This window comes from Schistocerca cancellata, chromosome 5, assembly GCF_023864275.1.
Source record: "Schistocerca cancellata isolate TAMUIC-IGC-003103 chromosome 5, iqSchCanc2.1, whole genome shotgun sequence".
NCBI classification, from domain to species: Eukaryota; Metazoa; Arthropoda; class Insecta; order Orthoptera; family Acrididae; genus Schistocerca; species Schistocerca cancellata.
This window is the reverse complement of record NC_064630.1, coordinates 458,949,920-458,977,335: the sequence shown is the minus strand read 5'-3', so window position 1 is coordinate 458,977,335 and position 27,416 is coordinate 458,949,920. Positions and strand designations below refer to the sequence as shown.

At 40.1% G+C, this 27,416-nt stretch overlaps 1 protein-coding gene across 2 annotated transcripts in view; it reads left to right on the top strand.

The window, feature by feature from the left end:
* Window positions 1-27,416, top strand: part of LOC126188045 (ADP-ribosylation factor-like protein 2) — a 105,343-nt gene that overhangs the window by 49,035 nt on the left and 28,892 nt on the right. The window contains exon 4 of one of the 2 annotated variants that reach the window (XM_049929475.1): window positions 20,569-20,649. The exons of the other annotated variant lie outside the window; for it this stretch is intronic. Coding sequence (XP_049785432.1) covers window positions 20,569-20,649 — 81 coding nt within the window. The remainder of the gene's footprint in view (window positions 1-20,568; window positions 20,650-27,416) is intronic. 2 annotated transcript variants of the gene reach the window in all.

The window sequence follows — 27,416 nt, the reverse complement described above, 5'->3', positions numbered from 1 at the left end:
CAGAATTAGTGGAACAGCCACAGAAAGTGGGGAGTGAGGTAGGTGACCTAGGTGCGCAAAGAGTGGATGAACTCAGATGTGTGCGCAGAGGCGGAGGAGGTCAGCCTACTTGGAGGCGGAGTTTACTATAGTGACGAGTCACCAGTCTGTCATCTATATGCAGTGTGAAGACACACTGCCCTTACTGGCTGTGGATCACTGCTGGAATCCAGTATCCTCAGCAATTGAATGCGTGGACCCAGACTGGATTCCCCATCACACAGCATGTTGTCAGAGGGGGTCTTGGAAGGCTTGGTTGGGGGGGGGGGGGGTAGTAGATTCACCATCATGAGTGGCTGGCTGCTGCCCAGTAGCTCCTCCAGGCTCTTGTTGCTGGTTGGTGTTGACCCACAGGAACTCGGAAAGCATGTGATGGTCTCATCCATAGGGACATTGCCAATATGCTTTTTCATTTGCATCTTAAAAGTATGGATGAGGTGTTCCACCTCCTGTTCGACTTAAGGTGGAATGGGCCTGTCAGTTACTAGCGTGCAGGACAGAACTTTGATGGAGAAGATCCAAGTGAGAGCCTGCACTGTTGTCTCTGTTGCAGTGCAGCGGCAGTTGATGACATACTGGAATTGGGAGTAGGTGTCGATGACCACCAACCAAAATGCATCCAAGAAAGGGCTGGTGAAGATGACATGGACATGCTTCCACAGTTGTGATGGCTCAGTTGTAAGGAATAACATTACCAGGGAGAGGCGTAATAAGCTGTACATTTAGAGCAAGCAGTGATTAAATGTTCCAATTTCATGATCAATTCCAAGCCAATAGATTGGCGGCAAGCCAGCAGCTTCATGCACGAAACGGCCAATGATCCTGATGCAGAAGGGGAAGAAAGTTATACCATAGAGCTGCTCAGGTAACTGTCAGTGGCGCAGCATTTTCTGGGAACAACAAAGAACACCTTTAGTGAGGCTGAGTCTGTGTCTCAACAAAAAATCAATGCTGATGGTATACGATGCACGAGCTGCAAGCCGCTCGGGCCATCCTTGCTGAACATATTGTCACACTTGATGAAGAACAGTGTTGGCAGTAATGGCATGATCGATGAAAGAACTGGTAGTAGGAAATACATCAGTTGTTTGATGAACTTCCTCATCAACGTAAAAGCAAGTACAACAACTTGATCAAAACCATGGTCAGGTCTCATCGTCAAATGCAAAAGCACTGAGCCGTAAGGCAGAAATGTCTCTAATTACCTACTAAGGAACAGGATCTGCCATTGAAGTCTGTGGGCTGTCTTGTCCTTCAAATGGGCTGCAGTGCTGAAAGTAAACACTAATGGTTTGTGATCAGTTACCAAATCAAACTAAACACTGTGCAGAAACACCTGCAACTTCCTGATAGCATAAATAATAGCGAGGGCCTCTTTCTTTATTTTCAAATAATTCTTCTGCAAATCATTAAGGTCTTCAATGCAAAACCGATCAGCTGTTCCGAACTACCAGCATGACATTGAGACAAAATGGCCCCCTTGAATATTGTGATGTGTCTGTTGCATTCTCAAGCTGGAGCCCCTGCTAATAGGTGGCTAAGCATGGGGCAGAACACGAACCATCTTTCAATGTCTTGAATGTTGTTTGCAGGCAGGTGTTCACTCATATGCTGCACCTTTCTTGAGCATTGATTTAGAGGATAGGAAACCAAAGCCTCATGAGGCAGGAACTTGTGGTAATACACGACTTTGCCTATGAATGCTTAGAGTTCCTTCACATCAAAAGGGATGGGAGTGTCATAATAGCTGTTATGTGGCTGTCTGTCAGCTGAGTCTCCTGATGAGACATAACATGTCCCAAATATTCAATAGATGGTTGGAAGAAATGTGACTTTTCCAAATTGCACTGAAGACTTGCATTGTGCAAGATCTGAAACAACAGAGAAAGATTGTGAAGATGGTCCTGGGATTGGTAATGACTACTATGTCATTGAGGCAATTGATACAACAAGGAATGCGTTGAATTAACTGTTCCGAGCAACGCTGTAAAATGGCAGGTTTACTTGCAACTCCAAAAACCAAGTGGTTGTACATGTAGAGGCTACAAAACAAAAAGCTGATGTGCCACATAAGTGGCAGCTGTAAATATGCTTCCAACAGATCAAGTTTTGAAAATATTTTCCACCTGCCATCTTCATCATAGATTTGCCCAAATGGGAAATGAGGTAAACATTGACCATCGACTGTGAATTAACTGTCACCTTAAAGTCACTAGAAAGATGGACTTTGCCCATAAACTTCTTGATAACGACCTATGGTGTAGCCTACTGAATGGATCAGAGGGGTTACATGAGGCCTAAAGCTATCAGTCTGTCTAATTCTTCTTCACTAGAGAGCAAAGTGCAAGCGGTACAATTCTGGCCTGGGAAAAACTGGGTTGTACTGTAGATTTGAGAGTAATGTGCACTATGTAATCAGTTCCTTGCCAAGTCCAGGTGAAAAAGGGGCTGAATATTCTTCGCCTAAATGGTCCAGCTCATGATAGACTACAAGTCTGACACTAAATGAATGGAATCTGAGACCATAAATCCAAAAGCCCGCAAAAGGATCCAAATCAGATAAACTTTTTGTAAATGCGCTATCCACTATCAGAAATGTTACTGGCCTAACCACCACTTTGTATATTGTTTCTGCAATAAACTTGCCATGAGGAGGAATCTGCTGTCAGTTGTAACTGATAAAATGGCATGAATTAGCTGAGAGCAGAGGGAAACAGAGGCATAGGTAAGTATTAGAATTCAGTAGTGAGATCACTGAGTCTGTATCCACCTGAAAACATAAGAGTGTTCCATCAGCATGCATATCGGTGAACAGTTTGTTAGAAACAGCTAAAATATCTTCACACACATGACTAACGACATTAATCTCCATAGGTTGAGATGTGAATGGCACAGTGGAAGCAGACCAAGCATTGCACACAATTGCAATGTGACTTTTCTTATGACATGGACGGCACAACACTCAGTGCTGCAGACAAGGTAGCCAGTTGTGTAGAGCAAAACAGACTGGGCAGGGAGCAGGGGCTTGCAGAAAGTTTACCACCATGGCTGTGGAATGCTGCAGCTGAAGATACTGCACTGACACAACCTCCACTTCTGAGGGCATGCTAGGCACATACACATGTTGCTGCCTGAGTCCAGCCAAGAATCTAATTGGTGGCCAGTGGCATAAGAAACTTCAAAAGCTTACAATGCCCATCACCAAACTTCCTTATTGGAGGCTACTCATGTAATAGCATCTTTAACCATAATACGAGGGCGGTTCAGAAAGTAACCTCCGATCGGTCACAGTGCGGGTTGTGGGGGGAGTAGCGACGCCATCTGTGCGTTCACGCACTCAACAGGTCAGTCGGCATCAAGCCGTGGTCGAGTGACCATCGTACCTGCGCTAGTTTAGTTTTTGTGGCAGTTTGAAATGTGTGCTGCAATAGAAAACCCCGCCAAATGTGAAGTGCGTGCTGTCATAAGGTTTTTTTACAGCCAAAGGATATTCTGCAGCAGCTATTCATCGTGAGCTTTGTGCCGTGTACGGACCAAGAGTTATGAGTGAAGGAGTTGTCCGTGAATGGGTACGTTTATTTAAAAGTGGACGAGAAAACGTTCATGATGAAGAGAGGAGTGGTAGACCATCATTGGTGACTGACGAACTTGTTCAGACAGTTGATGCAAAAGTTCGTGAAAATCGACGTGTCTCAATGTCGGAGTTGTCTACTGGTTTTCCACAGATTTCTAAGACTCTCTTGTACGAGATAGTGACAGCAAGATTGGGTTACCGTAAGTTCTGTGCACGATGGGTGCCCAAAATTCTTACCGACCACCACAAAACTCAAAGAATGGCCTCTGCATTAGACTTTCTGTCACGTTATGAGGACGAAGGAGAACCATTGTTAAACAGAATCGTGACCGGTGACGAAACCTGGATTAAGTACGTGAACCCTGAGACAAAAGAACAATCAAAGATGTGGGCACATTCAAATTCGCCTACCAAACCAAGAAAAGCCTCGCAAGATTTTTCTGCCAGAAAACTGATGGCAACGGTGTTTTGGGATGCCAAAGGGGTGCTGTTGGTTGAATTCATGGAACGTGGTACGACCATTAATCAAGACGTGTACTGTGAAACAATAAAAAAGTTACGACGGTCTATACAGAACAAACGCCGTGGTATGCTGACTTCCGGTATCGTTTTTTTGCACGATAACGCCCATCCTCACTCTGCTCGCAGAACAACGGCCCTTCTTGAGTCCTTCAAGTGGGACGTTATCAACCATCCACCTTACAGCCCAGACCTGGCGCCAAGTGATTATCACCTCTTCATGCATTTGAAGAAATGGCTCGGGTCACAGCGGTTTGATGACGACGAAGAGTTCGAAGATGCGGTCACAGGCTGGCTACAGGCACAAGCGGGTGATTTTTATGCAGAAGGAATTTCAAAGCTTGTGAAGAGATACGATAAGTGCCTCAATCGCTATGGAGACTATGTAGAAAAATAGTGCAAAGATGTAGTTGTAAGATGTATATATTAAAATATTTTTATTTAACTTGGTGTATTTTTTTAAATCAACCGGAGGTTACTTTCTGAACGGCCCTCGTATCTGCATAAGATTTCCAAGATTTAGCAGTAGTGAAATGACACTTGCAACGTAACCCCTGCAGTTCTGCAGCCCAATTGCAGTAAGATTGATGGGGTTGCTTTCTGAACTGATCAGACTCTATTCTCATGGGAATCATATCAGTATGCTTGTAGTAATAGGAAATCAGTGAACAACACATTTCATCAAATGATAGAGATGCAGAATATTGAAGGGAGGCAGACTTCCCTAACAAGTGATACATTTGTGGGGAGATCCATTAAGAAAAAAGTGCTTTAATGACATCTGCGTATGTTACTTTGAGGACCACACAGTTGTAGTATCCTCGTCGCCACTGTAGAGTCTTGTACTGCGAGGAACCAAGGGAGAGGAGGATGTTATGGGTCCCCGGTATCCTCTTTCTTCAACACAAATGCACACATGGATTAATATGGATTACATAACGGAAAGTATTTACTTAACTTGAATAGAGTTCATATGTTGTGGTACAAGCTCATCAACAATAGTCCTCCTGCAGACACTTGCTATTACAAACTTTAGTCTCACAGATAGTCCCACTATAGGCACTAATCCTGTCACTTTGCACTGTCATAACCTGCGATAAACTATACCCACACCGGAGCGGACTGGCAGAAGCCAAACTGGAATAGTGAATCAAGTGAGTCCCTCCGGTCAGTGGCAGCGGGTAAATACATGCTGTTGAGAGGGCATTGGCGATGTGTTTCTTGTCGGTGTGTCTCTGGCCTCTCTTGTGATGGGCGCACTTGATCCAGTGCCTACTAATCAATCTACACTACATCTTTGCCAACTGGTGTGTTGGCAACAGACAGCTTATGCCAGCACATATGATTACCAATCTTCCGTAGCATTATCTTAGGCAGGGAAAGGAGGTGGGTAGACTGGAAAAGTTTGAGACCTCATTAACAGGCCTATAAACACCCTGTCCAGCATGACTGTATGTTCCTGCTGCTGCATTTCTAAGCAGTGCTGTTTTTACAATTGCTGCTTTAGTAGCTTTGTACTTTGTAGAATGACCTCCAAGGATGCGACTGTTGACAGTGTCATAATTTTCATGAAACACGTGAAGAATAAACCTCACTTATCACCACTTGTGTAGTAACACACACAATTGAGAAAGTCAGTAAAAGTACAATTTAGTGCAGTAACACAAACACATTCAACACATTGCCCTTGGTACGTTGCCAGGCCAGTACCAGTGAGACAAACAGTAACCCGTGAGTGGTTTGAATGTAACTAAGGCATGGAACAGAACAGAGTGATAACGAGACCACCCGACTCTAGGGTCAAATAGCAAAATGGTAGACGTCTCTGCCTGGCTGTTCTAGATGATTGCTGTGCATGCCACTCCAGTTGCATGGCTGTCTGCCCCTTGGTAGCCAAACTTAGCCAATGTGTGCCATTGTGGGCTGATTAAACAACGTGTGATGGGCTGGTGTCTCATGTCCTGCTGAGTTTTGATGGGCAGTGAGGTGCCAATAGAATTGATGTGATAATCACAGTTTACCACAATAAGCTTAGAAAATGAGACACAGAAAGTAGTAAATGGGCTTTGTTATGTGGTTAGCAAAGAAACTACTGATAGCTGAAATAGAGAGGATATAAAATGCAGACTGGCAATAGCAAGAAAAGCATTTCTGGAAAAGTAGGCATTTGTTAACATCTAATATAAACTCAAGTGACAGAAAGTCTTTCCTGAAGATATTTGTCTGGAATGTAGCCCTTTGTGGAAGTGAAATGTAGATGATAAGCAGTTCAGACATGAAGAAAAGAAGCTTTTAAAATTGTTATCCTATATAAGAATGCTGAATATTAAATGGGTAAGTTGAATAACTTATGAGAGTACTGCACCACATTGGGGAAAAAAAGAAATTTATGGCAAAAGTTGACTAAAAGAAGGGATCTGTTGATAGGACGCATTCTGAGGCATCAGGGAAGCATTTTGGTGATGGAATTTCTAAAATTGTTAGGGGAAATGGCAACAAAATGACTATTAATGTTGGTGTGTAGAATGTATGAGGCTGTCAGTATAGCATTAGACATTTGGAAATATACAGGGTGATTCAAAAAGAATACCACAACTTTAGGATTTTAAAACTCTGCAATGACAAAAGGCAGAGCTAAGCACTATCTGTCGGCGAATTAAGGGAGCTATAAAGTTTCATTTAGTTGTACATTTGTTCGCTTGAGGCGCTGTTGACTAGGCGTCAGCGTCAGTTGATGCTAAGATGGCGACCGCTCAACAGAAAGCTTTTTGTGTTATTGAGTACGGCAGAAGTGACTCGACGACAGTTGTTCAGTGTGCATTTCGAACGAAGTATGGTGTTAAACCTCCTGATAGGTGGTGTATTAAACGTTGGTATAAACAGTTTACAGGGAATGGGTGTTTGTGCAAAGGGAAAAGTTCTGGACGGCCGAGAACGAGTGATGAAAATGTAGCACGCATCCAGCAAGCATTTGTTCGCAGCCCAGGAAAATCGACTCGCAGAGCTAGCAGAGAGCTGCAAATTCCACAATCAACTGTATGGAGAGTCCTACGAAAAAGGTTAGTTATGAAACCTTATCGTCTGAAATTGGTTCAAGCACTGTCTGCAGCTGATAAGATTAAAAGAATCGATTTCTGTGATTTTATCCTTGCTCAAATGGAAACAGATGAATCTTTAGTTTCAAAGATTGTGTTTAGTGATGAAGCAACTTTCCACACTAACGGGAAAGTCAACCGTCACAATGTCTGTGTATGGGGCACTGAGAATCCGCGGGAAACAACTCAGTATGAACGTGACTTGCCTAAAGTGAACGTTTTCTGTGCCATTTCAGCCAATAAAGTTTTTGGTCCCTTTTTCTTCGAAGGTGCTACTGTAACTGGACTACAGTATCTGGAGATGTTAGAGAATTGGCTGTTCCCTCAGCTCGAACAAGAAGCACAACAATTCATATTTCAGCAGGATGGAGCGCCACCACATTGGCACTTATCTGTCCGTAACTACCTGAACGTCAACTACCCGAGGCGATGGATCGGCCGCCAGGCAGCCCGTGACAGAGCACTTCATCACTGGCCTCCAAGAAGCCCTGATCTTACCCCCTGCGATTTTTTCTTATGGGGGTATGTTAAGGATATGGTGTTTCGGCCACCTCTCCCAGCCACCATTGATGATTTGAAATGAGAAATAACAGCAGCTATCCAAACTGTTACGCCTGATATGCTACAGAGTGTGTGGAACGAGTTGGAGTATCGGGTTGATATTGCTCGAGTGTCTGGAGGGGGCCATATTGAACATCTCTGAACTTGTTTTTGAGTGAAAAAAAAAACCTTTTTAAATACTCTTTGTAATGATGTATAACAGAAGGTTATATTATGTTTCTTTCATTAAATACACATTTTTAAAGTTGTGGTATTCTTTTCGAATCACCCTGTATTATCCAAACAATTCCGAGATTACAAGAGCCGACATATGGGAGGATTACCACATAATCAGCTTAACAACTATTGCACCAATTTGCTGGCAAGATTAATATACAGAAGTATGGTAAAAAAAAATGAAGACATGTGAGATGGTGATCAGTAAGGTTTTAGTAAAGGTAGAGGCACCAGAAAGGCATTGTCGTTATTAATGGAAACAAGACTGAAGGAAAAATGAAGATACATTCATAGGATTTGGTGACTTGGAAAAAGTGTTCAACAATGTAAAATGGCGCAAGATGTTCAAAATTCTGATAAAAATAGGGAAAGACCAAGAACGAAGAGCTCATATTAAAAAGGGTGTAAGACAGGGATCTAATCTTTCCCCCAAACAGTTCAATATAATCAAAGATGCGAAGACATAAATGAAAGAGTAGGATTAAAATTCAATGTCAAAGGATATCAGTTATAAGATTGGCCGGTAACATTGCTATCCTCAGCGAAAATGAAGAAGACTTACAGGTTATGTTGAATGGAATGAACAATCTGATGGATAAGGAATATGGATTGAGAGTAAACTGAAAAAAAGACAAAAGTAATGAGAAGTGGCAGAAATGAGAGTACCTGGAAATTTAACTTCAGAATTGGTGATCACAAAGTAGAAGAAGTTAAGGAATTATGCTACATAGGCAGCAAAATAACCCATGACACATGGAACAAAGAGGACATAAAAAGCAGACTAGCAGAGGCAGAATGGGCAATCATGGTCAAGAGAAGTCTACAAGTATCAAACATGGGCTTAATTTGATGCAAAATTTCTGGAAATGTGCATGGACTGTGGGAGAACTGGAGAAGAAGAGACTTGGAGCATTTGAGATGTCGCACTACAGAAGAATGTTAAAAATTAAGGTGGGCTGGTTAGGTAAGGAATGAAGAGGTTCTCTGCAAAATTGATGAGGAAAGGAATACATGGAAAACACTGACAAAAAGATTGAACAGGATGATAGGACATCTGCTAACACATTAGGGAATAACATCCATGGTCTTAGAGGGAGCTGTAGAGGGTAAAAACTGTAGAGGAAGGCAAAAATTGGAAAAAAGAAAAAACCTGGAGGGAAGTGGGGTAGGAGAGAGGCCACTACTACTACTAGAGTTTATGAAAATTACCCTCATTTTATAATTGTGACTTATGGTAGCTACAAATGTTATCACGCAATATGCCACTTTTGATTTATGTTCCAAAATGGAAAATGGCATGGCTTCCCTCGTATGCATCATCATAAACAGATTGTATTACACAAACATGATAATACATATAGAGTTCTTAAACGTAAATTGGAAACAAAAGTATTAAAAAAATAAAATCATCAGTTTTGGGCCCCTACTCCATTATTTTCTTGTTTTGTAGTTACTTTAAGTTTCTGTGCTTTTCATGGCTATCATGCTCATTACACTTAGAAATTAACTATGTCACAATCTTAGTCATGTACTATTTTTTTCTTTTTTTAAATCTCACATCATAATAAATTATTGAGCTACATTAAATTACTTCACTGGAAACAGGGAGAATATCTTTTACATCAGTTGTACTTGTCTTATTAGAGGCTAAAAGATTTGGAAGATTTTCTGAGTGAGTTGTACAGTTTCACAGATACCTTTTTTAGTGTAACAATAAATTATATTGTCTACCCAATTTAGAAATTCATTTTCTGTTTGAGGAGAAAGTTATAAACTTTCTGGAGTAAAGACCACTTGGACCACATATCAGTTGATCTATAGCTGTGGGCTTGCAGTTCCATTCACATCTTGTGACAGTGAGATGAAAAGGGCCAAACTACTCATACATAGATGCCAGACTTTTCCCGTGACTGCATTCTTTCACCCTCTGCACAATGCTCACAATTGTGATAACCTGTGCGGAGTTGGGCAGAACTTATCTTAGAATGTTCAGTGGAACCTGCTCTATTCTCATCCTCTTTCCCATTTCAGGAAGCAAAACCACACACAGAACCAACAAGAGACAGTTCTGATTTTCTGTTGATTGTTTCTATAGCCAAATGCTGTCTCCATTCTATACTTCCACAGTCTGATGATCTGTCTAAATCTACTGACAGGAATAATGGCATCAGTACATGCATCATATGCTGTGGAACCCCCCCCACCCCCCCACCCCCATGCAGATATTCCTGATTTTATCTTCTATTATTGTTGGTGCTTTCTAACTAATTTATCACTAGCACTCATACCCTCTAACTTATCCTGCAGCCTCTTGCTGAACACTGCCCCATTCATATTCGAACTTAAGAAATTCTTTCAATACCTCATTTATCAATAGTCTTTTATGTATCCCTTTCATTTATATTCACATAAATAATGCTTCAACTTTGATTATATGCATTACACTACTACTATTGAGAGCCAAAGTTAATAACATCTGGAATCTATGCCTTTATTTGCCCAAATAAGGCTGCTCCACTCCTTCCTATTCATAATATATTTGGGGCTTCTTTTGATTTTTTAATGATTACTAGCTCTAAAATCGTTAGCCACACTACACTAAATAACAGTTAAGAGGTTGCCCAAATATCTCTTCTTATGCTCCTTAATGTATCACAACTAATAGCGAAAACTGACTTGGCTGAAAGTGTATAATAACAGAAACAAAAATTGCCAGTGACCCTGGATTTGCGAGATAACAATGGGTGTGTGCTTATGAGATGCCACTGACTTCAGTATGAAATATTTTCCTAGTTAGTCCAAAATATTTTAAATGTTAACTTTTTGATGAAGTCCCCATTCACTTTGACTGCAGAATTGGAGACTGTGGCAGATGCATGCTGGAGTACCAGGATGTTTTGCTGCTGATGTAAGACGATGGTCTGTCCCACCAAAATGGTTTCAGTTGGATAGGTTTAACAAGGCCTGTACCGTAGACTCCAAGAGCACCTGACCTCAATCCTCATGATTTTTTTGCTTGGGGTCATTTCAGAAGTGAAGTGTGCAACACTCCTGTTGATATGATTGAAGAATTGGAGTGTTGAATTCTTTGATCTTGTTGAGATTTATGAAATGAACTGGCTTTATATGAAAGAATTCTTAACACATTGCAGAGATGAGTACAGTATTGCATAAAAAAGTCAGGATGACACATGAAACACCATATTTATCAGATATAAGTTTACAGTCAATTGAAACCTGAAACAGTTTTCTTTTGTAAAAAAAGAAAAAAAAGGTAGACTATGGGTGAATTTTGAATCGAATTAGTAGTTCTTGCTGCTGTAGTTGTTAGTGTTGTTGTTGTCATATGCAGTCCAAATACTCATTTGCTGTAGCTTTTCACACAAGTCTTACTTGTGCAGACCTCTTCATCTCTGCATAATTACTACAACCTATATCCATCTGAGCCTACCTTGCACTCTCTCTCCTCAATTTTTACCCCCACACTTCCCTCCATTACTGAACTGGTGATTCTTTGAAGCCTCATGATACTCTGTGTCAACAGAACCCTTCATTTTTAATGAAGTTGTGCCATAAAGTTGATTTTATCCCAGTTGGATTCATGCCTCCTCATTTGTCATTCAGTCTATCTAATCTTCAACATTCTTTTGTTGCATCACATTTCAAAGACTTCTATTCTCTTCTTGTCTGAAGTGTGTAATTTCCAGGTTTCACTTCCATACAAGGGTACTCTCCTGGCAAATACCTTCAGATAAGACTTCACAACACTTAAATTTATATTCTCTACTAATACATTTCTTCTTTTCGGAAATGCTTTTCCTCCTGTTGCCAGTCTGCCATTATATCCTCTCTACTGCCCATCCAGTGATATAAGTGGATCCCACCATGACTGCTTGGCTGATAGGCAAGCCTAGTAGCAAGAATAATAAAATAAATAAATAAAATAAAACTAATGTAGCTGTGTAACGTCTGTTTCCGAAACAAATTCTCATATAAACTCTTTTCAAGACACTATCTACTCCATTTAACTTGACCTGATTGCCTCTGTCAGATAATATAACTAGCAAACCTCAAAGTTTTTATTTTTTCTCCCTGAACATTAAATCCTTTTAAAATTTTTTGCTTAGTTTCCTTTACTTGTTGCTCAGTATGCAGATTGGGTAATGTTGGGGATAGGCTACAAACCAGTCCCGCATTCTTCTCAACTACTGCTCCCCTTTCAGGTTCATTGACTCTTACTACTACAATTTGGTTTCTGTACAGGTTGTAAATAACCTTTTATCCTTGCCACCATGAGAATTTCAAAGAGTGCTTTCCAGTCAACAAAAGCTTCCTCTAAATTCACATATGCTGTAAATGTAGGCTTGCCATTCTTCAACCTATATTCTCAGATAAATGGTAGGGTCAGTATTGCCTCCTGTGTTCCTACATTTCTCTGTAATCCAAACTGATTTTCCCTGAGGCTGGCCTCTACTGATTTTTCCAGTCATGTTGATATTTTGCAGCCTTAAAGTTATTAGGCTGATAGTTTGATAATTTTGGAATGTCAGCACATGCTTTTTTTGGAAATAGATTTATTACGTTGTTCTTGAAGTCTGAGGTATTTTGCTTGTCTCATATATCTAGCACACCATATGAAATAGTTTGGTCATATCTGGCTCTCCCAAGAATCTGAGTAAATCTGTGTAAATGTCATCTACTGCAGGGATATTGTTCCAACTTTGTTTCTGTCAGATTTCTATCTCCATTTATTTTCTCTTCAGTTCTATGGTATTATCCTTAAGTTCATTTTCCACACATTGCCCTTCTATGTATTCCTTCCATTGTTCCAGCTTTGTTTCTGTGCTTTGTACTCACTTGCCATCTGAGTCCTTGAGAGTCATGCAGCTGCTTTATTTTTCTCCAAATATTTCTGTAATTTTATGAAACAGTTTTGCATTCTGCAAGTACGTATTGACATCAGCTGCTTGCTACGCATGAAAATTTGTGCTGGACCAGGGCTCAAATTTGGATTCCCTGCCTAGCGTGAGAGGTCACCTTAACTACTTTAGCTATCCAAGCACACCTCTGGGACCGATCCAAACTTGCATATGTCACATAGTCACAGTCCTTACACTCACACAGTTCATGATTCCCATTCAGGGAGACAAATATTATATCATCCCTATAGCTCGTGAAGGCATGGATACATCATTGATGGTTATGATGTGTGTTTATACAGTGTCGGTATCTTCACAATACAAAGTCCATCATGTATGATCTAATATTTGTCTCCATGTACACGAATTAAAAATTGTGTGAGCATAAGCTTTGTGACTAAGTGACATATGGAAGTTTGGATCGGTCGTGGTGGGGTGGTTGGATAGCCAATGTGGTTAAGGTGACCACTCTTGGGAAGCAGGAAATCAGGGTTCGAGTCTTGGTTTGGCACAGATTTTCATGTGCCACAAACAGCTGACATCAGTGCATAGTTGCAGAATGTGAAACTATTTCGTAATGTTTACCACAGCTGTAATTGTCAGTGATTATATTGTGAGACAGATGTTGTAAACACACACGCATTGTAACCATCAGTGCTCCCTCTAATTTTTGTACAGATGGGATAGTCATGCATACTCCTACAGCCTAGTATTTACCCTCCTGCTTAGCCATTTTGCACTGTCTGTCAGTCTTATTTTTTTAAACTGCTGTATTCCCTTCTGTTTGTTTCATTTGTATATTTCCTCTTGTCATCAGTTAAATTTAATACCTCATGAGTTATTCTGTGATTTCTGTGGGCCTTGCCTTTTGCTTAGTTGGTATCCTGCCTTCACGATTTCATCTCTCAGAACTACCCATTTGTCTTCCATTGTATTGGTTTTCCATGTTTCAATGAATTATTGTCTAATGCTCCTTTGAAATGACCAGTAACCTCTGGGTCTTTCAATTTACTCAGGTCTCATTGTCTTGTATCTTAATGTGCAGTTCATAAACAATAAATAGGGCTACGGAAAATTTTTCATAAACATTAACCTGAGAAATAACACGAAGTTGGCAGTTTTTATTGACATAAAATGTAATCAGTGGTTTTTATGAAATGACTCACAATTTGGCATCATCCTCATTCCCATTACAAATGTCATAAATCTTACGACACCAATTTACTAACCAAACTAAATTGAATCTTGAGTTTTTTCTTAAGGCTGAGGTTTGTGTAAAATCATAAAATGACTTCATTTCCCGCATAAACAGCTGATGCTCTAGATGTGACATCAAATGAAAATATCTTACTTCCAAGAAACTAGATTCCAGCGACAATTTATTCCTCAATATCACATTTTCTGAAACTCTTGCACAACAAATCATACAAAAAAAAGACACATTCTGGATATATCTTTAAATGATGCCTGAATTAAACTTCCTGTTTTCATAGTATGCAAATATAAAAAAGAACATCACCAAATGTGGAATTTGAGTTTTGCAAGCATGTAATTAACATGGCAACTGATTGGTTTATTTTTAACAACTAAACACATAACTGGACATGTGACATCAATAAATATAGTGTAATTAAACAATATAAACTCTAGGTTGTAATATCAACAATATACGTTATCCTTACAACACATTCTTTGCTCCCAAAATTATCCCATCCCCACACCCTCCACCCAACACTTTTCACCCCCCCCCCCCCCCTGTCCTCTCACCTCCTCCCTATACACACTGCCTTGTCCTCATTGTGTGCCACCATGTACCAAGGCACCCATCTGTCCCCTTCCCTGTTCCTCTCCTTTTCCACTCTCAATTTCCCTCCTTCCCTCCCCACCTCCTTACCCCACAGCCTCTCAACACGGTGCCCAGTGAGAGTCTTGTCAAGCCTCCGTATAGTACCTGCTTGCTCTGCCAGACAGTGCTCTTTTCTTCCCTGCCTGTACCCTGCTATTCCTTTCCCTTCCCCTTCCCCTTCCCCTTCCCCTTCCCCTTCCCCTTCCCCGTTCCCTCCAGATTGCTGCTTTTATTCACTTGAAAGTTGCAGTCTGGTCCGAGCTGCTGGAGAGGGCGGATTTTGTGTGTGTGTGTGTGTGTGTGTGTGTGTGTGTGTGTGTGTGTCCTTCTCTGAAGAAGGCCAAATGTGTAACAGCCTTTTGTTGTGCCTGTCTGCAACTCATTTTTCATTTTTACAGTGAGTAGCAATCTATCCTTTCCTTATACACTACTGGCCATTAAAATTGCTACACCAGGAAGATGACGTGCTACAGACGCAAAATTTAACCAACAGGAAGAAGATGCTGTGATATGCAAATGATTAGCTTTTCAGAGCATTCACATGAGGTTGGCGCCGGTGGCGACACCTACAACGTGCTGACATGAGGAAAGTTTCCAGCCAATTTCTCATACACAAACAGCAGTTGACTGGCGATGCCTGGTGAAACGTTGTTGTGATGCACCATGTAAGGAGGAGAAATGCGTGCCATCACGTTTCCAACTTTGATAAAGGTCAGATTATGGCTTATTGCCATTGCGGTTTATCATATCGCGACATTGCTGCTCGCGTTGGTCGAGATCCAATGACTGTTAGCAGAATATGGAATCGGTGGGTTTAGGAGGGTAATACGGAACACCGTGCTGGATCACAACTGCCTCCCTATCACTAGCAGTCAAGATGACAGGCATCTTATCCGCATGGCTGTAACGGATCGTGCAGCCACGTCTCGATCCCTGAGTCAACAGATGGGGATGTTTTCAAGACAGCAGTCATCTCCATGAACAGTTCGACGACGTTTGCGGCAGCATGGGCTATCAGCTCAGAGACCATGGCTGCGGTTACCCTTGACGCTGCATCACAGATAGGAGCAGCTGTGTGATGGTGTACTCAACGATGAACCTGGGTGCACGAATGGCAAAACGTCATTTTTTCAGATGAATCCAGGTTCTGTTAACAGCATCATGATGGTCGCATCCGTGTTTGACAACACCACGGTGAACGCACATTGGAAGCGTGTATTGGTCATTGCCATACTGGCTTATCATCCAGCGTAATGGTATGAGGTGCCATTGGTTACACGTCTCGGTCACCTCTTGTTCGCATTGATGACACTTTGAACAGTGGACATTACATTTCAGATGTGTTACGTCCCGTGGCTCTACCCTCCATTCGATCCCTGCGAAACCCTACATTTCAGCAGGATAATGCACGACCACATGTTGCATGTCCTGTACGGGCCTTTCTACATACAGAAAATGTTCGACTGCTGCCCTGGCCAGCACATACTCCAGATTTCTCACCAACTGAAAACGTCTGGTCAGTGGTGGCCAAGCAACTGGCTTGTCACAATACGCCAGTCACTACTCTTGATGAACTGTGGTATCGTGTTGAAGCTGCATGGGCAGGTGTATCTGTACACGCCATCCAAGCTCTGTTTGACTCAATGCCCAAGCATATCAAGGCCGTTATTACGGTCAGAGGTGGTTGTTCTGGGTTCTGATTTCTCAGGATCTATGCACCCAAACTGCGTGAAAAAGTAATCACAGGTCAGTTCTAGTATAATGTTTTTGTCCAATGAATACCCATTTATCATCTACATTTCTTCTTGGTGTAGCAATTTTAATGGCCAGTAGTGTATTATTAAAATAATGTAATTGGTAGATATGTTTACATAGTCAACATAACATTGACAAACTTTGAATAAGTAAAAAATAAAGAATCTACAGAACTTGAAAAGTAAACCAAAATAGGCAGAAAAGGTAAGTTGGCAAAAAAAAAAAAAAAAAAAAGTCCTATCCCTAACAATAAATCGTGATCAGAGTCCAAATCTTCCTCTGGAAATGATGTACAGTTTTAAAATGTGGTTTTGAAGTCCATCTTATCAATTTGTAATCTGTTTGAAACTATCCTGTGTCTCCCAGTCATCTACAAGAACACAACCTTTCTTTCATGATTCTCAGACCATATCTAGCAATGATCAAATTGTGACCTGTGTGAAATTCTCCAATATCACTTCCCTTTTCATTATTATTTCACAGTCCTTGATCTACATCTATTTTTTTTCTCTCTCTTTTTGTTCTCCTACAGCATTCCAGTCCCCAATCACAATTAAACTTTTGTTCCCCATAACTAAGAGAATAATTTCTTGTATATCATCAACTTGTCTTTTATTCTCTTCATCATCTGTGGAGCTACTAAGCTTATAAACTTGTACTTATGTGAAGGGCATGGCTTCGTATCTATCTTGGTTATGGTAGTTCGATCACTATGCTGTCCATAGCAACTTATGCACATTCATTTTTTCTTATTCATTCTGCCTACTCTTGCACTACCCATCATTACCTGTATTAATCTTATTTGCTTTTGGGTTGATAACTCTGTATTCACTTGACTAGAAGTCCTGTTTTTTGTTTTGCCCCTGCACCCCACCATTTTGTATAATACCTAGCTTCAAACTATCCAGTTCTCTTTTCAATTTTTCTAACCTACCCATTCTGTTAAGTGATCCAGCATTCAGTGCCCCATCCCATAAAACCTCAGTTTGTATCTCTTAATGATCCGAATTGGGGGCTATTTTACCTCTGGAATATTTTACCAAATAGGATGTCTCCTGAAAATATAATGTCTGTAGTGTTTTCCTCTTTCTTTTAGCCATTTGAAGTACCAACACAGCAAGGCCAAATTGGCTAATGTTAAAATCTGCATCAGTCTATTATACAGACTGTTGTCCCCACAACTACTGAAAAGGCTGCTGCCCTTCTTCAGGAACCATGAGTCTGGCCTCTCCACAGATGCCCCTCCATTGAGATTGCAACTATTAGACAGCTATATGTATTGTTGAGGCACATTGGCAACGTCCATGATTCTTAGAGGGAGTGGGGGATGGAGGAGGGAGAGGGAAGGCAGAGGAAAGGGGCTATTCAGTTAGATGGTAGACTTAATAAAAAAAATTGTACTTCAGATATATTTGCACTAACTAAGACAGTATTTCATACTGAAGTCAATTGTGGCTGATGATCACACATTTGTAAATATCCTGCAAATGGCTTGTTTGCAAACCCATGTTTAATGAAACAATTTTGCTTCTGTTACCACATATTTTCCCCCTTTTGAGTTTTCCCTTTTAAAAACAACACACTGTGCATACTTTCCATGGCACATTTCCCCTTAAATAAAAGGCTGTTATCTCAGCTGGCTTACACTTAGATCACAGTAACCGAGTGATTGAAAATTGATCATGGAAGGGAGTGATATTGTTGGATTGCTGTTGCATGTATATGCAGAATGACTGTCGCAGCAACAGCTGTCAGAGTCCTTTCTCTATCCACCCACTGCCCATTAATCTGCATTAATTAGTTTGTTGTGTAGGACTTATTAAAGTCTCATAACTTTTAATGACAGTTACATTACTGACCACTTCATTAATTAACTCTTGACAGTAAATAAACTGCCTTTACAGTTTGTGTGAATATTGTATTTCATAAATGATTTTCATTTTCTCAACGTAAACGAAGTATTTAAGTTTAAAAATGACATTTAAACTATATAATACTATTGTAGGCGAATAATTTTCAATTATTTCCAAGTAGTGGATGTTGTCTCTCCTTGAACATATATATATTAAACCTAATATTTCGTACAAAATTTTACTGTCAGTATGCTAAAATAGTTGTTCTGAATGGAAATCATTGTGGGAAATGTCTTTTTACTGTCTTATGGTATGTCCATGTGAAGAATGATGCTGGACATTCTGTACTGTTGATGCAGTGATGGATACTGTCACTCCTCATTAATGGAAAAAGAGTGGCAGTCTGAAATTCTGAGCTGATTTATCAGTAGCACAAGAAAGGTTTGTACAGTTGCGAACTGCAGTTTGCAGTACTAATATTAGACCTAGATCAGTAAAGACTAAATTACTTTCAAGCCTTCCAAACACGTGAAAAGCTATCCAAGAAATGCTGCAAATCAGATAGCTTCAGTATGAAACATTTCCAACAGTCAGTGCTGTGGAGACAGTGTACAAAAATGTACAGATTATCCGAAAATTTCAGAGGTTGTATAAAGCAGAAGACATAAGGTGGAATGTGAGGCTGCAAAGGAAAGAGTTAAGAAGGCCAATAAAGTCTCATTTAAGGTAATATCATAGGAGGAAAATAGTAGAATTGTTAGACGACTCTTTGGGTGTTGATTAAGAGGTAACAAATATTTTTAGCCAAATACAAAGGTCAGCGATGTTACCTGTGTGTGTTTGGGGAATGATGTTTTTAAGGAGGATCATGTCATAATATTGGGGAGTGCTGGTAATAGTAGCCTTAATTATGAACTTGAGAATTACATCAGGCACATTGCTGGGGCAGGCTCTCACATTAATGCGGAGATTGTGTTACTTTTTGAGCAATCTGATCAGCTCTGGATGAACCATTTTGTTTAATGTCTCAGTGACCTGGAGAATCACTTAGGAGAGAGTCTGTTCACATGTGAAACTCATTTCATGGCTAATTAGTAGAAGCATCTGATCTAATAAAATTATTGTCCATCTTATCTCAGTGGTTTCCATTGTGTTCCCTAGAGCTTATTAGGATAAATTTTTCCTGAAGACAGACTTGCAGATAAGTATCATCTCCATTTGAAACATCTACCAGCAAAATACAATACTGCAACTTGGACAAAGGTGTATATCTTGAAGCGCACTCATTTAGTACATTCTGTCTAAATACCAGAACCCTGATAAGCACACAAAATGAACTTTTAAAATCAATAATTTAGGAGGAAATGTAAAAATTCACTGAATAGTAGAGGTTTTGAATCATCAACCGGTGTGTAAACAAAATGCAAAACTTTGCTAAATTTAGGACAAATCTTTTTCCGAGTTAAAGTATGCTTACATAAATGTATGTGTGTGTGGGGGGGGGGGGAGGAGGGGGGGGGGGAGTGCATGCAGACACGGCCCTCCTCCCCATATGTGCACACGCGCGCTCGCACACCCGGACACACACACTCGCACTCACTGACACACACCTGTACAGCTACATTGTGCCGGCATGTAGATGAAGTGCTATGATACAGTGTGTGATCCATCATAATGCCAACCTCTCACTGTTGCTAGGAGCAAATTATGCTGGCTTGGAAAGCAATGAGTTAAAGTAAACCACAAATAAGCTGTGGTTGGTGCAGTCAACCACTTGGCCATGGTGAATCTTTTGCCTTTCATGTCAGCGGAAAAAAGTTTTGCTTAGCTGGATAAAAGTGGAATATCGTCTACCTCACACAGTCTTCCTCTCGGGGTAGAAAGCTTCTTATATGCAAAACATGTGGAAAACTACCTTCGGCGCAGAATATTTCAGCTAGATGCATATTAAAAGTAATATTTTTAGTATTTAATTCTCTTTTTACAGTATTTGCAAATTTTAATCTATTGCATGGGTTTTGATAACGATGCTGTCCTCAATCAAAATCATATATTTTAATGGTACGGTCATCCTGTATTTTGGTGGTACAATGATCCTGTAATTCATTGTTTATTTTGGAGGCCTAAATATTTTGCATTCTTGTTGTTGTATATCAGTTATATCAGCATAGTTTGTCTTTTATGTGTGCAGAGACTGGCAGGAGCAACACTGTTAGTTTTTGCTAACAAACAAGATCTGTCTGGGGCACTGTCTGCGGAAGAAATAAGAAATGTAAGTTGAAGAAAGTTTATTAAGCAGTGTGCTTGCATTTTGGAAATGTAGTGCTCATAATGAAACAAACCAGTCTCTTAGTTATGTACATATGCAGACTGAAGCAACAAATTAAAATTTGTAGCAAGGTCATGATTTAAATCCGGGTCTCCTGCTCACTAGGTGCAAACCACTACACCACACTGGCACAGTATCTCTGTACAACTGCACAAACTACACTAGCATGCCTCCCTCCTCAATCCAGTCTGCATATATGTCTGAGACTTTGGAAGGGTATATGGAGCTATATAGTTTCATTGATCAGTCTCATAATGTTGCTGCTGTGCATAGTAGCATTAGTATACAACTGTTTGAAAGTTTCAGAGAACATATTTGCTAAAATCACTTCGTTTTATTGTAACAAACTGAGACAATTAAATTTGTCCCTCCAATCTGCTTTCTTCTTTGTTATCAAAAGAAAAATGTGTTATCAGTCTATGCATAGAAAAAGAAAGACTTTGTAACTTTATTTCATTTTTAAAAACTGCGAGCATTGGTTGGATGTTTTATATTACATGTTGTGAATCAGAAGGAATTTGCATATCAGAGTTTGCCAAGCTGATCTTCAATTTAAAAATATTTGTTTGTCATTAATAATATGTTACATATGACACCAAAATTCAATGTCATCCTAAATTTCATTAATTAGCCACGTATCAGTAGACGGATCACAGGCACTTGGTGGTGCTCATGGTCTAAAAGAAACAGTGTGTTATTGAGATTAATTGGGTATTTTCAATAATCCTTTTAGGAGATGTATTAAACATCTTGAGAAATGGAAGTGACAGCATAAATCATGTATTTGGCTAAAAATAAGAAAGAAAAAGTAGAGTGAAGTGAAATAAGCCCATCGAAAATATTCAGAGGTCTTATAAATTCTGAATTTACTATATGTTTCTCAAAATGTGGGCAGAAGAACACACATTAACAGTCTTTCTTGATTATGTGGCAGCATGAACAGCCGTGTGAGTTAGCTGAAGGAGAAGCAGGTAGCTGCTAACATTTATGGAAAGGAAAAGTAAAAGTAAAAGCAACCAATTGAAAACATATTTAATACAAAAATGATTAGTGAAGTTGGAAGGAAGAGGTCACTTTTTGTCAGGGGATATGTGACAAAGAGAAAAGGGTGTGGTGGCCACATTTTCTTCAACATACTAAATTGTTATTCAATTTGTGTGTTTACCAGGCTCTGTCATCTGCCAAGAACTTCATGGTATGTGTAAGTGCCATTTGAAATCAGTCATTGACTGAAGTAAATGTAGTCAAGAAATTTACTGTGGTCATCTTGTAGTGTAAAAAGCCAAAAGTGAATATTAACAACAGTATGAGCAAAAATAATTGCTCACTATATACACTACTAAAAAATAATTATGTGCAACCGGAATATCTGTGAATGTGTGTAGCCTCTGATTGTAAGCGATCAAGGAATGAACAAGTAAGCCTTATGAAACTGAAAAATAACTTTACTGTGACATAAAGATAACAAAAATAGCAGCAGCTTATTCAAATGTGCACATCTTTGAAATCAATACCTGCTGCATAGGTGACAGTCAATGCTGTTATTCCACCCTGTGCATTGTAACAGGCTTGAATTCCCATCAGTTTTTGTCCACAAAGTCACTGCGATGTTGCTATTCACGCCTGTCCCACTCATCCATGGCAAATCTTCCAAGGTCATCTGTTGTGTGAAGATCTGTGCCAATGCACTGGAAGTTTCAATTGGTGCTAAGTATGCTCAATCACTTTCAGGTACTGAAGGCCATTCCATTTGACTGATTCCCATCTCCTAGAAAAAAGGTGAGGGCAGGATGCTTCTGCATTAATATCTTGAAACACAAACCCATCACTAAATTGTTGACGATGGTTCAATCCCGTCTCCAGGCATCCTGATTTAGGTTTTCCGTGATTTCCCTAAATCGTTTCAGGCAAATGCCAGGATGGTTCCTTTGAAAGGGCATGGCCGATTTCCTTCCCAGTCCTAACCCGAGCTTGCGCTCCGTCTCTAATGACCTTGTTGTCGACGGGACGTTAAACACTAACCACCACCACCACCACCACCACCACCACCAAACTGTTGACTGTAGAGCTTGACAGCAGTTAGGAGGATCCTGCCCTGATGCTACAAAGCTGACAAGAGTTGTCTAAAATCTGTAAATGACACCAGGTATGCAGAACTCATGGTATCACATGCTTGTGGTGTGCATAGATATGTGGCAACACGCACACTTTTTTATGACAATCATCAGGTGTTAAACTTTGCCCTTGTTGGTGAAGGGATCCAGGTTCCATTGCTGGTATTCCTTGCCCACCTTCCTCAAACAACCCAGTTCTGAGGGGCTTATTCTGTCCTTAGTAATGGATGCCTAAAGCTCAGACAGATTGTGTTAGGTTGACGCAGCCATCCCAGTTGCCTCCAAAAAGCCATCGTGCAATTCTGTTGCATTCTCTTGCGGTATATAAGAGCCATAAATTGCAGGTTGTGGTCATTTGCTGGTGATCTTGAGGAAAATCTTGTGTGTTTTGTGTTTCATAATCATAGTGGGATACTCAAATGACATCACTGTAGTGTATATCAGTATCACAGGCAATTTCCTGTTCTGATAACACCTCCTACTCACACTGTGTAAGCTTGGGAGGGACATTCAAGGCCTGTTTAAGACTAAACATTGTTCTGTTCATGATTTGAGACAATTGTTTTTCTATTAAATTGCACAGAGAATGAAAGGTTGCTTTTGCCTCAGTTACCTGGTGGCTGTGTGTGTTGATTTCCTATTGTCAAAAATATTCTGATTATGTTTCTGTGAAAAACAACTGCATAATCATGAAGGTGATGCTGCTTTAACTCTTTCAGAATGATTGAGACACTTCAGGAGGCTTTGAGTTATTAGCTGCCTATATTTTACCTGTTATCTTGATGTCAATTTTTCTGTGCTATTATTTGGTATCAGTTCAAGCATTGTACTGCTCAGTGGCACATGTATAAGATGCTGCGTGCCACACAGAACTGCAGTGTCTTTGTTTTTCTTGTGAACACACATAATGAGGTTCAAATCAAATGGCTCTGAGCACTATGGGACTTAACTGCTGAGGTCATCAGTCCCCTAGAACTTAGAACTACTTAAACCTAACTAACCTAAGGACATCACACACATCCATGCCCGAGGCAGGATTCGAACCTGCGACTGTAGCGATCGCGCGGTTCCAGACTGTAGCGCCTAGAACCGCTCGGCCACCCCGGCCAGCACATAATGAGGAGTACAAGTTTTAAAACTGAACCCTGAATGAGAAATATGCTGTAAGATGAAGAGTAAATGTGTAAAAGCCTTATGCATCTCAAACTTTGGGTCATTTATGGGGTTTGGTATGTGTTATGTGGACATTAAGCCACTTTCAACAATTATCAGTTGTCATGCTGCGCTCTTTAGCTTCAGTATATTTCAAACCCACATTGACTGTCCTATCCAGCTAGTGCTGTGTGTCTGATGACCTGTCTTAACCCAGAAAAAGATGGACTCATGTTCATCAATTTTTGAGAGCCAAAATTTCTCCAGTTTAACCAGTGCAAAATCTTGTCAAAAATGAAAGTTTTCAGAATATTGTTTCTTGTTTACGTAGGACAAAGTGACATTATTCTTTTCAGAAGTCTTCTTGCATTTTTCTAATGGTGCATCATGTGTGGGTTGTTTTCCAGGTCCCATTTTAGCCTAAAATATGTGTGTAGTGACACTGAAACTGTTATAAAAGTACAATCAAAACTGTATTCCAAAAATTTCGCATACCCAAACCACCTCAGCTTTCATAACTTAATAGTCACACAAGATAATTACTTACCAGAGGGGGTGTGAACAGCTTTAAGTGGGAAACATTGTAATTCCTTGCCTATAAAGAAGCATGCCATATTGACTCGTACTCATTGTGGTATGAAGTTTTCTAACATTTTCCCAGCACAGTTGATGGAATGTAATACTTTTGAGTGTCTGGCAGAATGAATTATTTCTTTATTATGCAAAATAATTTGTTTCACTTATGGCTAAGAGTGAGATGGTTTCTTTGAAAATCAAATGGTTTTGTTCTCTACTATTGGAGTTAGTGATCCATCAGTGTTAACCTGTTGAATTTTAATCTTCCTATCTTAAGTAGTTGGAATTGTCAGATGCTGTGAATGCTGCTGGTAGGTATTCTCAGTGGCTGACATAGACTTGACTCTGATGACTTCATGGCAAAATGTTGCTAATATTACCAGAAGCTCGACATCCAGCAAATGCTACATCTTATAATGAACTGTCTCACTGAGCAGCAGAATGGCCACTGTTTGACAAATGTACACCAAAGGGCGTAGACTGAAACCAGGAGTTTAATGATGTATGTGTAGCAACGTGTTACTAACAATACCTCGCAGTTTTGTAGAGCTTTAGGCAGCAAACTTATTTTAGAACACTGCTCACAGTATATACGAAGTTGACCAGCCAACATGGCTGAAAAGTTAAAAGTATACGTTCAGAATGGTTTATTAGTTTGATAACGGAGCCAACCTTATTCACACTCTTGTTGTACTTCTTTATAACAATTAGAAGAAACGACTGTACAGTACACATTCTTTGAGTGTAACTGTGAAGTCAGTGCCTCATTTTATCTGTTTTTCCCATTTTGGTAAACTCTGGTGGCAAAATGGAACAAGTGTTTCATTATTGTGAAAAGGAAAGTTGCTACTCACCATATAGCAGAGATGCAGATAGACACAACAAAAAGACTGTCACAAATATAACTTTTGGCCAGTATGTGTGTGTTTGGTGTCAAATTCTGACTGTGGTGCAGCTGGTTAGCATTATATAGGGTCATTTATAAAATTAAACTTTCAAAACGCTGTAGAAGTAACACCACTGGTCAGAATGACATCAAATTGCAACAGCATATTATCGGAGAAGGGGGGAAAATGTGTGGCAGAAGAAAAACAAATAGTGTGAAAATTGATCAGCAGAAGGCACTGTATGTGTCAGAATACACAAATGAAATGTGCACGACCCATTGAAATTGGTATAAACGCGCTGGCTACACGGTTTTTCCTCCTTTCGCATCTGTGACATTTGGCATGGCTGTCTCAAAGCAGGATCATGCTCTGCTTGTAAAGCTGTATTACAAGAATGATGACTGTGCACACGTCGCTCTGCAGAAGTTCCAGACACTGAAGGGTTTGAAAAAAGGTGTTGGACCGATGACTGCTGTGGGTTTAGAGAAAATGATTCGGAAATTCGAAAAGACAGGTTCTTTTGGTGTACAACCTGTTAGAGGGAGGAAACGATTCAATTTCAGTGGAAGCAGTGGCCACAGCAATGTAGTGGGGGGGTGGGGGGGGGGGGGGGGGCAAGTGGTGGTGGGCAAACATGTAATGTATGGAGAATTGCCCAAACATTGGACATACCCATGAGCACCATGTGTAAAATCCTATGAAGCATCTTTCTTTGTTATCCATTCAAAATTACCCATACGCATGAGTCGCTTCCTGTTGTCCTGCCAGCAAGAGAGACCTTTACTTTAGAATTTCTTGCTCGCATGGAAGTGGACAACGATTGGCCGTGGAAACTTCTGTGGACAGATGAAGCCCGCTTCCATCTGACGGGATGTGTCCATACACAGAATTGTCGAATATGGGCAATAGAAAATCCACACGCAAATCAACCAGTATCACTTCATCCTGAAAAGGTCACTGTGGGATGCAGATTTATGTCATCATTTACCATAGAGCCATATTTTTTCGAAGAGACAGGTGCTTCTGGTCCTGTTACCTGTATCATCACTGGTAAGCGCTATGAGTGTCTTTTGCTCAAGCACGTCATTCCAGCTCTCCAACAGCGTGGATGTATGGATGGGATCATTTTTATGCAAGATACTGTTTCTTGATTTCAACTTGTTGCAGAAAGTGGTGGACAGCATAGTGAACATGTTTTGCACCAGCCACATGGAAATTAATAATCCGATTTGATTTGGCCTGATGCTTTTATGTGATTTCTGGCATCAGGCCAATTAAATACCAATTTTTCCCACCCAATGTGATATGACCTTGCCTTGGTAGATGGGCTTACGTTACTAACGCTATCACACCTGTACACCCAAGCACACTGAGTAGTACAGTTTGTTTAATGTCAAAGATACACCTTAGGCATTGTTGTATGATTTGTTTTGTCATTTGTTGTCAACCACTATTAAATTATGATGCTTACAGCACCATCTATTGCTACATTTTGTAACTGTTCATTTTTCTTCTGCCATACGTTTTCCCCCTTTTCCGATAATATTCTGCTGCAATTTGACGTCATTCTGACCAGTGGTGTTATATCTACAGCAGTTCAAAAGTTTAACTTTAATTATAATCACTCTGTACATATTTTTAATAATTTTATCTGCCATCACTACAACAGAGTCAGGATCTGTCAGATATATGTTTGCACTCCACAGAACAGGAGACACTAAAAAGTGGCACAATTGTAGCAATGCTCCAGCATTATGCTGATGTGCAAGATCTTCATGGTCCATCACTACTATATGAAAGGTATGTCCATTGCTGTCTCAGAGACAGCATGCTGCACAGTGCGATTTTAGCACTTTGTGTCTGATGAAAATTATAAAATATAATAGGTGCACAATTTGCGACAGATGCTCAACTCAGAAGAAATTATGTATTTGACATGAGGAACCTTCCTTTAATTTGATGTATCGTAATTAATATTTGG